Consider the following 14,902-nt stretch of genomic DNA (forward strand, 5'->3'; position numbering starts at 1 on the left):
TCTCTGGCTACCTTCTGTTATAGACTCTAAGGGTCCAGTAGACTTTTATACTTACTACTAGCCATGTTGGAATATATATCCTCCTGATATCCATCCTTAATTATTCCTTTACCTCCCCCCACTAGGCATATCCATGTCTAAACTTATTCCCTTGTAACTTCCATTAGCCAAAGGATGCCCTTAGTAGGTGTCTTTTTTTACTGCTTATATTTGCATGGTAAGAATACTGCCCCAAGACCAGGAATAGCCTCTGTTCATATCCAATGGCCAAGTATACCCTCACCTTACCATAAAAGTGAAAGTCAGCAGTCAGTGGCGCTTTTTAATTAGATTAATCTGGGACACTTATTCTGGCCCTGGAGACCTTGTATACAGGTACAAATAAGTACCTGTATACAATATGTAAGCCGCATTGAGCCTGCCATGAGTGGGAAAGCGCGGGGTACAAATGTAACAAAAAAAAAAGACCTTTATCAGGTTAGTGCAAATTGAGCTGAGGGTAATTTTGTTACGAAACCTTACTGTATGCCTCTAGGTTATTCTCCGGTGAGTAAGAATATGCCTCCAGTGGGAGGAGGTCTGAGTTGGGCCCAGCAGTTACAAGAGCGCATCCAGATTCCATTCAGTAACTTCAGACACATATCACATCCGTAAGTATCTTAGTGATGCTGTGGCTGCCTCTCAAAGCCATGTTCTTATACTGCTTCGTATGACAAATATTTCACTTCCTTCTGAGTCCAAATTCTGTTTTATTTATTAAGAAAGTAATTTTTAGAGAGCCCATGGTTCTTGCATGGGCCTGCAAACTACTTTTCAGAGGGAAATTCCCTGCAAAGTTTCTTTTGAAAGTCCCAATGGTGGCATGCCCACATGTAGGGACTTCAATATGAAATCCTTGTACATGTTCTAGCTGGCTGCTTCTTTATTCTGTGGGGAAAAGTAAATGTGCTTTTGACAGTGAGTATACTTTTTCTACAGAAGGGAGTAGGGCAGTTTTGAAAAGTCTTTCTCTTTGTTCTTCTCATCTGATAGTTCACACCTTCTCTGTTCCTCTGAGTGCTATATGTTGGTGTACCTGGTAGTGTGTAGGTATGATGGAGTGTATATTCCATCACCACAGTATCTGAGAAAAGCCCAGGAGAAGACAGGGGTGGAAACCTTAAACATAGAATTAACTGCTGAACAGAAAGATAAAGTAGAGCAGGAAACCCTAGTCAAGACAAAAATAAATCATTCTCTAGGGAGAAAAGCAAAGAACTGACAAAAGAGAGAAAGGGAAAGAGTCAATTACTACCCTCCAACTAGGACGCAGGGTGTACTGGTCTTCTCAGTAACGGTAGAGAGTGGGACCCAGAGGAGGAATCTACAGCCCTATAAAAAGAAGGAGCCACAGCAGAGCTGGGTCTTCTTTGGGAGAGCTAATGGAGCAGGGCTGCAGACCAGGTTGTACCGAGCTCTAGTTAAGGTTTTATTTTCCTTCGACTTGTGTGGAACTTACTTGCCCCATATGATTGTAGCTGGCAGTAGAGGCTACAAGGTTGGTGGCAGATAGTCAAGCTATTTTAAGGCACCTTTCTGTGCTTTTTTATTGTTTATTAAGCTGTGGGATTTAAAAGAGAAGTCCTTTTGAGTTTTGTCTTTGTTGGAACATGTGTGTGAACTACTCTTAAAACTGAATCTAAATGAGAAGAAAAGGAGTTGAAGCCTCTGGCCCCTCGGGAGAGGTCTTGGTCTTATATTATGGACCCCCTACAAAATTGGGCAGGGTTCAGTGAAAGTCATTTGAGCAAAGCAAGGGTGTAATATTTATTATCTGGGTAAGAGACTTCTTTCTTCCCTGTTAAAGAACAGTTGTATAGACAACTTGAGGAAAGAGATGGTGGCAACTTTATAGTAGGGCTGTATTGAATTGTCCTCTTCCTCATGTGTCTGCTCTGTGTAGTTGGAAAGCTGCTAAGATGCCTTATAACATTAATCATTATCTTACTGTATTTTTCAAGATAGAAATATCTGCCATTTAATATAATTCAGGCATTGCAGAAAATCCTTTCACTTGACATTGTTTTTATATGACTTTTGGGCTCATTTTCGAAAGAGAAGGGCGCCCATCTTTCGACACAAATCGGGAGATGGGCGTCCTTCTCCCAGTGTCGCCCAAATCGGCATAATCGAAAGCAGATTTTAGGCGCCCTCTACTTCTTTTCATTGTGGGGATGACCAAAGTTCCCGGGGGCATGTTGGAAGCATAGCGAAGGCGGGACTGAGGCGTGCTTAACACATGGGCGTCCTCGGCCGATAATGGAAAAAAGAAGGGCGTCCCTGACGAACACTTGGCCGACTTTACTTGGTCCTTTTTTTTTCTATGACCAAGCCACAAAAATGTGCCCTAAATGACCAGATGACCTCCCCCTACTCTCCCAGTGGTCACTAACCCCCTCCCACCCTAAAAAAAAAACCTTTAAAAATATTTTTCCAGCCTCTATGCCAGCCTCAAATATCATACCCAGCTCCATGACAGCAGTATGCAGGTCCCTGGAGCAGTTTTAGTGGGTACTGCTGTGCACTTCAGGCAGGCGGACCCAGGCCCATCCCCCCTACCTGTTAAACTTGTGGTGGTAAATGTGAGCCCTCCAAAACCCACCACAAACCCACTGTACCCACATCTATATGCCCCGCTTCATCCCTAAGGACTATGGTAGTGGTGTACAGTTGCGGGGAGTGGGTATTGGGGGTGTTTTGGGGGGCTCAGCACACAAGGTAAGGGAGCTATACACCTGGGAGCTTTTTCAAGTCCACTGCAGTGCCCCCTAGGGTGCCCAGTTGGTGTCCTGGCATGTGAGGGAGACCAGTGCACTACGAATGCTGGCTCCTCCCACGACCAAATGGCTTGGATTTGGTCGTTTCTGAGATGGGCGTACTCGGTTTCCATTATCGCCAAAAATCGGGGACGACCATCTCTAGGGACAACCATCTCTAAGGTCAACCTAAATGTGGAGATTTGGGCGTCCCTGACCGTATTATCGAAACAAAAGATGGACGCCCATCTTGTTTCCCCGCCCCTTCGTGGGGACGTCCTGCAAGGACGCCCTCAGGAAAACTTGGGCGCCCCTTTCGATTTTGCCCCTCCACATCGACCTGATCTATGTCTTGATGTTGACAGGTGCATGGAATCAGTTGAAGGGAAGAGAATGATACAGAAATATGAAGAGATGATGGAGCTACTTGAAAAGTAAGTAATTTACATTATGGGCAAGATATTCTCTTTCCCTATAAGACTCTGCATTTGAAAGCAAAATTCATAGTAGAGATATTATTTTACTTATATGTTCTCCTAGGATAAGGAGGCCATATTCTCACATGTAGGTGACGTCATCCATGCCACCTGATGTGGAACGCCTAAAAAGCATAATAAAGCTTTAAATCCACGTTACAGCATTCCCACCATGTATGCGCGGGTGCCTTCCCACCTGCTTTGAGACCAGCAGTCTTCTTTCATCCGCTGTGAGGAGAAGACATGTTGCTTCATGGCTTCCTCACTGCGTCTGGTGCGGTTTCTTTTTTGATGCAGCTTTTTGTGTCTTCCCTGTGGGATTTTTTACCCCTGGTCTTCTTTGTTATTTTCCCCAATCGGGGTTTTTCCTCTCACCTTATGTTTTAATCTAATTTTTCCCCACTTGTAGCAGGTATTCTCTGAGGACGGCAAGCAATTCATTTTCACCTACACTCCCACCTCCCCTTAGTATTGTCTCCTGTCCTGATAGCTATATTATTGTACTGTTGGTCCTGTGTTCTTATGGTGGGTTGAAAGGCACCCATGCATGTGCGGTGAGGACTCTGTCATGTGGATTTAAAGCTGTATTACGCTTTTTAAGCATTCCACTCAGTGGTGTGCTGGTAAATTTTTAACAACAGGCTCTCTCCCTGGTCCACCTCGGCGCCCCCTGGTCCACCGGCGCCCCCCCCATCCACCTCGGCGCCCCCCCCCCCAAAAAGAATTGCAGAGCTGGCTATACCCCGGTGGGGGGGGGGGGGGGGGGGGCGCCGAGGTGGACCAGGTGGACACATTACTCTCTCCAGGAAAAAAAAATTAAATGATCCCAGGTTCCAATCTAATTCATGTTTAATATGGGATAAAATGCCATAAATAAGTAAATAAATATAAACTTTTAACGTTCAGCACCTGATTCTCAAAGTAGACATATTCCAAACACTATAATGAAAATAAAATTATTTTTTTTCTACCTTTGTTGTCTGGTGACTTTGTTTCTCTGATCATGCTGGTCCAGTATCTGATACTGCTGCTCTCTATCTGTTCCCTTGACTCCGTTTCCAAGGCTTCCTTTCCATTTATTTCTTTTCTTTCCTCCTTTCTTCTTCATTTCTGGTCCTCCGCATACTTGACTGTACAGTGGATCCAGCTTCTGCCTATTTTCTCCATCCATGTGCAGTTTCTCTCCTCACTGCCTTTTCCCTCATCTAATCTCCTTCCTCTATCTTCCCTCCATGTCCAGCATTTCTTCTCTCTCCCTTCCCTCCCCTCCATCCATGTCCAGAATTTCTCTTGCTCTCCCCTCCATCCATGTCCTAAAACTCTCCTCTCTCCCCTGCCCCTCTCTATCCATCCATACCCAGCAATTCTCTTCTCTCCCCTGCCCCCCTCTACCCACCTATGCTCAGCAAGTCTCTCCCCTGCCCCCCTCTACGCACCCATGCCCAGCAAGTCTCTCCCTTGCCCCCCTCTACCCACCCATGCTCAGCAAGTCTCTCCCCTGCCCCCCTCTACCAACCCATGCCCAGCAAGTCTCTCCCCTGCCCCCCTCTACCAACCCATGCCCAGCAAGTCTCTCCCCTGCCCCTCTCTATCCATCCATACCCAGCAATTCTCTTCTCTCCCCTGCCCCCCTCTACGCACCCATGCCCAGCAAGTCTCTCCCCTGCCCCCCTCTACGCACCCATGCCCAGCAAGTCTCTCCCCTGCCCCCCTCTACCCACCCATGCTCAGCAAGTCTCTCCCTTGCCCCCCTCTACCCACCCATGTTCAGCAAGTCTCTCCCCTGCCCCCCTCTACCAACCCATGCCCAGCAAGTCTCTCCCCTGCCCCCCTCTACCAACCCATGCCCAGCAAGTCTCTCCCCTGCCCCCCTCTACCCATCCAGCAATTCTCCTCCCTCCCCTGCCGCTCCGAAGCATGTCCAACGATGTCCTTCGCCCCCACCCTCCCCTCCGTCTTTTTTTAATTACCTCCGTCAAAGCACGCGCCAATTAAAGTCCTCCTGCGTGCTGGCCGTCTCCAGGCTTCCCCTGCTTGCATCGGATGATGTTCGTGCCTTAGTCCCACCTTCGCGAAAAAAGGAAATGCCTAAGCAACTGTATATACTCCTCCCATACTACCAAGACAAACTAGCTTCACCTTGGAGACATCTTTGCTTCTTACTGTTCCAATAACATAAGTTCATGAAGCTTGCTCCTCTGGTGCCAGAGTGTTGGTGGCTCATCATGTAACCACCACTGCAGGACACACTTCTTTGTCACTAGGCAAGCTTTCCTTATCAATAATTTAGCAAACTTCCCTTTAACCCCCATGGTTTTCAGAAGGTCTAGGAGTGCCAATTTCTCAGTTCTCCCCCCATCCACCCTTTTTTTTACCTCTTCCCTCCTGTATGTGTGTATTTTATAAAATATGCATGCATCTGGCAAATCTGTGCCTGCTTTGCTGAAACTAGGCTTGCAGGAATTCCTACATGTCAATGCATGTACTTGTATGTGCATATTCAACTGCAGAATTCTGAGTCATTTTCAAGTATAAAACATACTTTCTAAATGAGTTAGTGTTGCATGTACAATGACAGTATCAAACTTCAGGGTGCATGGAATATGATCTCTGTTGTCTGTGTGTTCCAATCAGCTTTGGCAGATGAACATTCCATAAACTGACATCCTATATAATAAAACGCACCTCCAACATTCTGAAGCTGACTGCATGGCTGAGGCATTCTGCTTTCTGTATCCATCTCCTGAATTGACATCACGTAGTTCCGGGTTCGTCACAAGCAGAAGTGACCAACCACACGAGGTTTCTCGGCTTCAGAATGTTTGAAGTGCATTCTATTAAATAGGATTGGTCAGTTCCTTGAAGCACAGCCAGAGCTCAGCGTCCTGCACAGTAACGCTCAAACACCAGAGAGAGAGAGGGGGGGCCTGACACCAGAGAGGGGGGGTATCTCTGTCACACACACACTCTCTCTCACAGTTAATGTCTTTCTCTCTCTCACTCTCACACACTGTCTCTCACACACTCTATGTCTCACACTGTATCACATTCACTCTATGTGTCACACAGTCACTCACACACTCTCTTGGTGTCATACACTCAGTCTCATAGAGAGTCTGTGTCTCGCACACACTCTCTCTCGCACACACTGTATCTGTGTGAAACACACTCTTTCACACTGTGTCTGACATACGCACTTGCACACATTCTCATTGTCACACACACACTCTCTCACAGACACACTCGCACCCAGTCTCACTCTCTCTCTCACACACACACACATACTCGCACATTCACTCTCTCTCTCACACACAGTCACTCTCACATACACTCTCTCAAACATACACACTCCGAGTAAAACCTTGCTAGTGCCCATTTCATTTGTGTCAGAAACGGGCCTTTTTTACTAGTATTCTAATAAAGAGGTCAATATTCAGCTGGCGGCGGTGAGCCTTTTGCTCACCACCGATGGAATTATTCCCGGATATTCAAAGCTGGGCTCTTTCTGTGCTTCAGTTTAGAATATCCGATTATTTTTGAGTCAGCTAACACATATCAGCTTAAATCAATGTTCAGCACTTAAGTGGCCATGGATTAGCGCATAAAGATAGGACAGATTTTTATGTGGTCCCATTTATGCGCTTAAGAGCTAAATATCAGTACTTAAGCAGTCAAGTAGCTAGCTTTGAGTTATGTGCCAACTGCAAATTTCAGTGGCATTTAGCTGCTTAAGTGCCACTGAAGATTAGTGGTTAACCCTGACCAAGTGATTTAACTGGTCAGCGGCCAGCTAAATCACTTTGAATATCAGCTGGAAAATTACCTTTTCTACCTTTGTTGTCTGGTCATTTTATTTTTCTAGTCACGTTGGTTCCAGCATCTGGTTTCTGCTCTCTCTCCATGTCCCATCATCCGTTTCCTTTCTCTGTATCCCTATCTCTCTATGTGTTCAGCATTGCCCCTTTCTGTCTCTTCCCCTCCATCCTGTTCACCTTCTTACAGCCTTCCCAGGTCAGCAGCAGACTGGCAGAGGTATCAGCGGTAAAATCTTTGTGAAGACATGAAAGACCATTTCCCTGTGTGAACTGCTGTCAGCTCTGCTGGTCACGCCCCTCTGATGCAGGAAGGTACATCAAAGGGGTAAAATGGTCCCATGTGTCTTCACATTGTTTCTGCTGCTGCTGCAGAACTGGAAGACAGTGGGGGCAGCAGAGGAGAGGGAAAGGTCACAGTTCAGACTGAGGAAGTTTAGCTGGGGCACCTATGATGTCAAACTGTAGGAGGGAGGAACAGGAGTGACCTGGGAGTGACCAGCAGCAGAAGAAAGCGGGTAGTTACATTGGCCGGTTTTCTGTCTTGTCGAACACTACGTACCCCCTGCTGATGTCTCATGTACCCCAAGGGATTATAAGTACCATGTGTTGGGAACCTATATTCTAGGTGTACAAGACTCTTGTAGCAAGAGGTGTCTGTATTTCTCAATAATGTTACTGATCACAATTTTGTAACTAGCTGATGAGTGTTCACAGTGAGTGGTCTTGTTTTCTTTCACAGGTACAAACAGAAGCTGTATGAGGAGTGGTCCCACAGTGTATCTGAAAAATCACAGTATAACATCACACAGCCGTTAATCCAGCGTGATAACCTTACCAAGAACATAGCTGTAAATTTTAATCCCCAGGTAAAGTGAGAAGCTAATTTTGCTATGTAATGAACATATTGTGGGGTATGGGAACCTGTCTGTCATGTAGTGGCTAGAACCGCCATCATCTGGTATTGCATTTTAGCACTGAGTTGGTATATTTGCTAGCTTAGAAAAGTGAGATATTTCATAAGAGACCAGTGCTGTTCATAATTGCTTGAATTTGTATTGTGCCTTTTGTCCAAACACGATCCTAAGTGTCTTACTACATAATTATTTGATATATGCATGCAGCCATCTCTGCAGTGATGGCTTGGCAGTATTTCTGGCATCCCTTAGACAGTGTTCCTTATTAATGCTATTACCCATTTACAGTTGGGTGAAGTAAGGTGTGGGAGAGGGGGGAACATGACTTTCACATGATAGCACAAAGGATTAATGACGGAGATGGGTTAAAAATGTGCATCAATTTATCTAACATTGTAGAATCAGTGTGAGGACAGGATTTGAACTTATCTTCTAGGAGTTTTCCTTACGTATAGTTCAGTGCTTTCTTCAGCTGTACTGAACCACATGTTTTAAGGTATTTGATGTTTTATATTTTATGCCTATGGTTGTCATATTTTTATGTTATCGATGCATTTTATGTTTAGGGCTTGACGTTTTAAGCAATTGTGAATTGTGAACTTATTCAAAAAAGCTGGGTTCATAAATTCATCTTAACTAGGAGCATAATGCTTATAAATTTAGCCCTGCCATTCATTTGCCTAGATTTATAAGCCTAATGCTGAAAATCAGTGCTATTCTCCCAACTTTTTGCCCCTGCCTTAAATCCTTTTTTGTTGCCACACACTTTTTATGCTCCTAAATTTAGGTATTTAGTGAAATTTTGAGTATAAGATTAGGCACTCAGCCCCAGTAAATTTCAAAGAAGTCAGTTTAGGAATATAACTCTCAAAAGGTAGAAGCTTAAGTCCCTTATTTCAGAACCTCTATTCATGTTTTGGATGTCTGAAAATTGGCATTTAGACATCCATATTGTATGAATATCCAAATCCCAATTTTCTTTGATACGGACATCTAAAATTGCAGTACATCCTTATAGCAAGGGAGCATGGTCTTGGGGTGTTTTGGGTGAGATTAGAGAGGGACCAAAATATGGACATCCAACTCTTTATTGAGGAGTTGTTAGCACAGAAAATGCATAAAAACTGAGTACAAGATGAGTCAGGGCAGGGATGAGAGAGTACTGGAGGAAGTAGTGTTGCTTCCAGTGGTTATCCAATAAATATGTATTATAATTGTTTTGTATCAGGGTATATTATCAGTATTCATGATTTAAAGCTTAAAACCAGAAGCCCTAATTATGTTGCTGGACAGACTCAGAGGCAGTTTTGATTTGTTGTTTTGCCTTAGATTGTTATTTTTATTGGTTCTGTTATACCCAGCTAAGGATGTGTGTGCATTCTGACCTGGTTTTACAGCCTGCTTTACTGACACAGACTACTCAGTAATTACTGTGGATTCTTTTGGATTCGTATTAGGTAAATGAGACTTTTATTAGAGGTTCTAAAATACACAATGATTATGATATATACAATGATTAAGCTATATACACAATGATTATAACTGAAAAGAAACTACACCTATAAACAATCATTACATCACTGGTCATTAATTACTACAGGCGAAGCTAGGAGTCTCTTGACCAGGAAAAGCAATAATCATTACATCACTGGTCCCTACATCCAAGCAAAGCAAGGAATCTCTAGACCAGGAAAAGAAGCAATAAATAATCATTATACATATATCCATCACTGGACCTTAATCTCTACATCCAGGCTCTTTACATCAGCTGAGAGAATCCCCTTTTTCAGTGAAGCTGGAGTTTGACCAGGAGTCTTGTTCTATGCAATGTGTCCACCCATAGATGAGCTGCTGGCTTCACTGTTCAAAACTCCCCTTTTTATTAGTTTTTTTTTTTCAGAACCATGGAAAATTACAAAGATGTGCAAGAGAATGTAGTCACTTGCTGTTGGTTTCAAGTAAACAAGCCACTGGCCAGATGGCTTCTCTCTTGACTCTTAAACATGCTCTACTTGCCTTTTGCACCAAATAAATCAGAGACATGACTTCATCTTGTTTTGCAAGAAAAAATTCGTTTTAGTCAGAAAACAGGAACTTTAAAGTAGACTGTTGGTTTAGAGTAGAGTTGAAAAACAATCTTTAAAATCTTTCTATTACAGTGTGGGAAAAAATGGTTTGTTTTTGTTGACTAAGTTGGTTGGTTATGGATGTTAACTGGGGTGGGGGATGTTGGGGAGAATAACTACCAGTTGGTAGCTGGAATTTTTAACCCAAATTCTGTCACTGATCCTCTGTGTGTTCTCCTGAAAGTCACTTAATCCCCCCCATACCTTAGTTTACTCAACTATAATTGGGTAATAGCAGCAATAAGGAACACTGTCTATAGGATGCTAGAAACACTGCCAAGCCATCACTCCAGAGGTACCTGCATACATATAGCTGATTGGAATGGTAGGTTTGGGTGACTGGGAGAAGTTTGAGACAGCTATAGATGATTGAAGCGATAGGGTGGGGGGTTGGGATGGGAGATATGAGAGACATTAATGGGGTCCTGGTTCACAATCATAGGTGAAACAAAGAGGCAATCACCTCAGCTGCAACTATCAGAGAAAGGTAGGGGGTAGCAGTATACAGTTGATAACACACTTACAAAAGAGGGAGGGGGGTGCTGTTAGCATGCTCCTGCTAACTTCCCTAATACTGCTCTAATGTCTAAGGACCAGTAAGGCTTTTCCCGTAGAGACAAACTAAGAAAGCAGCCTTAGTGAATCCTAAAAGAGCTGTGGTAGACCTTAAGAGGGCAAACCCAATGTCAGAGGAAGAACACCCTCCCTTACACAGATTTGGAGGGGCCAGAGGATGGCTGATAGAGCTCTTAGCAGCTGCCTCACCAGTTTTTTGGGCTGGTTTTAAGATTCAAAGAAAATTTGTCAAGGCCTGGTCTAGTGAGTCCCAGATCTGTTGGTGCTGTACTGTGTATGGTACAAGACCTTATGTAGGGCCTATTTGGAAAGCTCTTGCTATTGTACTATAAGTTTACATACTGAGGAACAAAATGAAAATCCTCAGTCAGGCCTGAAACCCATTTCAGAGCCTGGGTTTTTCTGGTTATCTTCTCACTGAATTGCAGAGACTGTTGCTGTGTACTTTATTCAAGGGAAAGATAACAAAGGACCAAAGCTGCATCTGTGTGTTTTTTTAAATAGTTGGTTTCTGTCCTAAGAGAAGTGAAATACTTAGAGGCCCGACAGACCGAACAGATCCCTGCACAAGCTGAAGAGTTCTACTCTGCCAGGGAGTCCTACAGGCAGTTTGTGGCTAACCTGGACCTGATGGTTAACTGGTATAACAAGATTAGAAAGACGGTACTGGAGGTGGAATATCCCCTGGTGGAAAGACAGCTGCAAGAGATAGACCATAGACTGAAGGAGGCTGAGGAGACTCTAAACTGGAAAAGTGCAGGTAAGAAAAGGTGGATGATTTTGTGCTCTCTGAATCTTGAAGTATTGAGATAGGATCTATTACTGCTGGGAAGGAATCTGCACTGGTGAGTACTTACCTGCTTGGAAAGGAATACTTGGGTTAACCTGACAAATTCTGTGTTTGTTTATATAGTCAGTTCAGGCCTTACTAAGTAGAACATTAATTTTCAGTTCAGTGTTTCATACCCACTCCAGGTTTAATTAATTAGAGAAACTAACAAATTTGGCAATGCAGTAGTAACATAGTAATTGATGACAGATAAAAACCAGAATGGTACATCTGTTCTGACCAGTAAAATGACTAGTATTGTACCTGCTACAACTTGTAGGTTACATACTACTATGTCTTTTTTTGAAAATAATTTTAAGTTTTGCTTTGATTTCATCTTTTGTGGTTACCCCATGCCTTTTTTTAAATTCCATGACTGTTTTTGTCTGCATCACTTCCGCTGAGAGATCATTTCAGGCACCCATCACCCTTTTCTGTGGAAAAGTATTTTCTGATAATCTTAAGTTTACCTCGCAGCTTCATTCCATGTCTTTTAGTTCTACAGCTTCAACTTCTTTGAAACATATTTCTTTACTCATTAATAGCTTTCAAGAATTTATATGTCTGTATCATATCTCCCCTGTCCTTTCCTTTTTTAAGATTATATGTTTTCTTCAATTCTCTACTCATATATTTTCTGGTGAAGATCCTATATCATATTTGTTGCCTTCCTCTGAATAGCTTTGGGCTTTTTTTTTTTTTTTTAAATCCTTGCTAAAATACAGCCTCCAGAACTGAACACAGTTCTCCAAGTAGGTCCTCGCCCATACTTGTATAGCAGCATTATTACATCCTACCTTCTTCTGGTTATTCTGTTCTCTAGCATCCTCCTGACTTTGGCCACTGCCTTATCATTATTTCGCCACTTGAAATCCTCAAACATTGTCACGGTGAAATCTCTTTCCTGGTCCATGTACGTCAACCTCTCTCCTTCTATCATACACAGATCATTTGGATTTTTCTACACAAAATGCATTGCTCTGCATTTCTTCACATTAAAGCTTAATTGGCAAGCTTTAGCCTAGACTTCTAGTTTTTGCAGATTACATCTGATGTTGTCCACTGCCTCCAGTCTGTCCATTCTCCAGCAAATCTTTGTGTTACCTGTAAAAAGCAAACTTTTCCTTCTAATATTTTGGCAATATCGCTGACAGACAAATTGAACAGAATTGGTCCTGAGGACCGATCTCTGAGGGACTTCACTGCTCATCCTTCTTTCTTCTGAGTGAATTCCATTTAACACCACCCTTTGTCTTCTGTCAGTCATCCAGTTTCTAAGCCAGGTTTCCACCTCGGGACCCTCCCTAGCCTGCTGAATTTGTTCATAAGCCTATCAAAGGCTTTGCTGACATCTAAGTAGATCACATCTAGTGCATGCCCTCAATCTAGTTCTCTGGTCACATAGTCAAAACAAATCAATCATATTAATTTGGCAAGATCTTACTTTGGTAAAACTATGTTGTCTCAGGTCTTGCAACCCCTTGGTTCTTAGAAAGTTTACTATCCTTTCCTTCAGCAGCTTCTCTAATAATTTTCCCGCCACTGAGGTAAGGCTTATCATCCTGTAGTTTCTCACTTCTCTGTTAACTCTATTTGGTTCCTCTTTATAGAATTGCTCTCCACATACGTGCTTAGTGATCATTGTAGCACGGTAGAAAGAGGTGAGCATGAATTTGAAGTACAGGAATTCAGCATGTGAGCAGGTGCAAGAAACTTAGGTGTAGATTTTGACAGTGAGCCAAGATTGGAGTTTAATATGGCTTACAGGATGGGGTATCAGATTTTATGAAGAAACTGCTTCACCAACAGACTACAGGGTAGCAGAGGTGATGAGAGATGAAACCATATTAGAAAGGGTCAAGGTTGAATAGCTTGGAGATGTCTAAACCCAGATATGGTAACAGTACAAAACTGAAGAAGAAAGATAAAAAGTAAAAGTTATCAGAGGGGGATCAGTGGAACAGAAAAGCTTAGGAGTGCAAATTTTAGAAGCTGTTGAGTGGGAGTAGTAGACTATAGTTGGAAATTCTGCAAGGAGGTTAAGACAAGGGGTCAGAAGAGTCGTCAGTGTGGAGCTTAAAAAATTCAAAAGTAAGGTAAGAAGAAGGTTAGTTAATAAAAACAGAAAACCAGTTGTCAAAATCAGTGAAGAAAGAGAAAGGGGTCTGCTCAGTGGGATGATAGCTACTTGAAGAGATGTGGGGGGAGTCAGCTGCCAATCTGATCAGAAGATGGAGTCAATGATTGATAGAGGTCAGGAATGTAAATGAGTGAGGTTTTTTTTTTTTTTTAGAAAATGCATTGGCATTTATATTTAAAAAAATGAGAGCTTTATGCCAGACCCAGTTTCTCCTTTTTGTCTTTAAAATGTTGATCTTTGCCCATATTGGTTTTGTGGTTCTTGCTTGATTTGCCATACCCACTGGAATTGGATGTGCTCACTCCAAAGTAGCAAGACCCTTTTTCGGAACATGTCGATGAGCAGTCTTTGAACCAAAGCAAGCATCCCTCCTTGTGCCCTTTGTGTTGGCCTATGATTCAAATACTTAACTACTGAGATTAATTTTCTAGTTTGTTGGTCTTACAAGAGCATGTTGGGAATATTTTTCAATGCTCTTCCTACTCTTCAGATGTTCATTTCATCTTCCGTCTTTGTGGTCCACTCTTCTGCAAAATGTGATATGCACTGTGTCTCTAAAGAGGCCATTTGAATACCATTTAATATCTTTATGAATGATACTTAACTGCTCAGAGATGGGGAAGGGAGGCCCTCCCTGTTGCAAATTATGGTCAAAATTGTTGAGAACCTGTTTGGCTGAAAGTCCATAGCTGAGTATGAAGGGACTGTAAATTACTTGCACCCTTACTCATGGTCAGGGGTGCCTGGCTCTATATCTTCTCTTCCTATCAATTCCACAAGTTGGTGACCTTTTGCCACCTGGTCTACAGTGAGCATTGCAGCTTTCAGTGACTTTTTGGGCCCTGCATTGTTACTGTATTTATTTATTTATTACATTTGTACCCCACACTTTCCAGCTGATATTAGCATGGGTATAGTTGAGTTTGAATTTGAAGTTAAATATGTATACAATATAAGGACATATCTTGGCTGGGGAGAATATAAGCTTGAAGCAGCTAAGCTGGCACTTATTTATTTAAGGGGACAGTCCTTGAAATAACTTCGGGCAAAACATGGATTATGTTGGATAGTTAGTCCCTACCCGACAGTTACATTGCATCTTCAGATGAGTATTTTATATATCTTTAGGATTTATAAGTAGAGTTCAAGAAATGATATAATTGAGTTTAATAAAAATTTATCTGATAGACTGATGAGGAGGTGGGTATATAATTCTAGTGGCTTATAAAAC

The 14,902-nt window shown here is 42.7% G+C and overlaps 1 protein-coding gene across 1 annotated transcript in view; it reads left to right on the forward strand.

Annotated features, from left to right (window-relative positions):
• Window positions 1-14,902, forward strand: part of DNAH9 (dynein axonemal heavy chain 9) — a 408,742-nt gene that overhangs the window by 45,911 nt on the left and 347,929 nt on the right. Inside the window, exons 10-13 of the mRNA XM_030208005.1 lie at window positions 536-650; window positions 3,161-3,229; window positions 7,826-7,952; window positions 11,207-11,462. Coding sequence (XP_030063865.1) covers window positions 536-650; window positions 3,161-3,229; window positions 7,826-7,952; window positions 11,207-11,462 — 567 coding nt within the window. The remainder of the gene's footprint in view (window positions 1-535; window positions 651-3,160; window positions 3,230-7,825; window positions 7,953-11,206; window positions 11,463-14,902) is intronic.

This window comes from Microcaecilia unicolor, chromosome 6, assembly GCF_901765095.1.
Source record: "Microcaecilia unicolor chromosome 6, aMicUni1.1, whole genome shotgun sequence".
NCBI classification, from domain to species: Eukaryota; Metazoa; Chordata; class Amphibia; order Gymnophiona; family Siphonopidae; genus Microcaecilia; species Microcaecilia unicolor.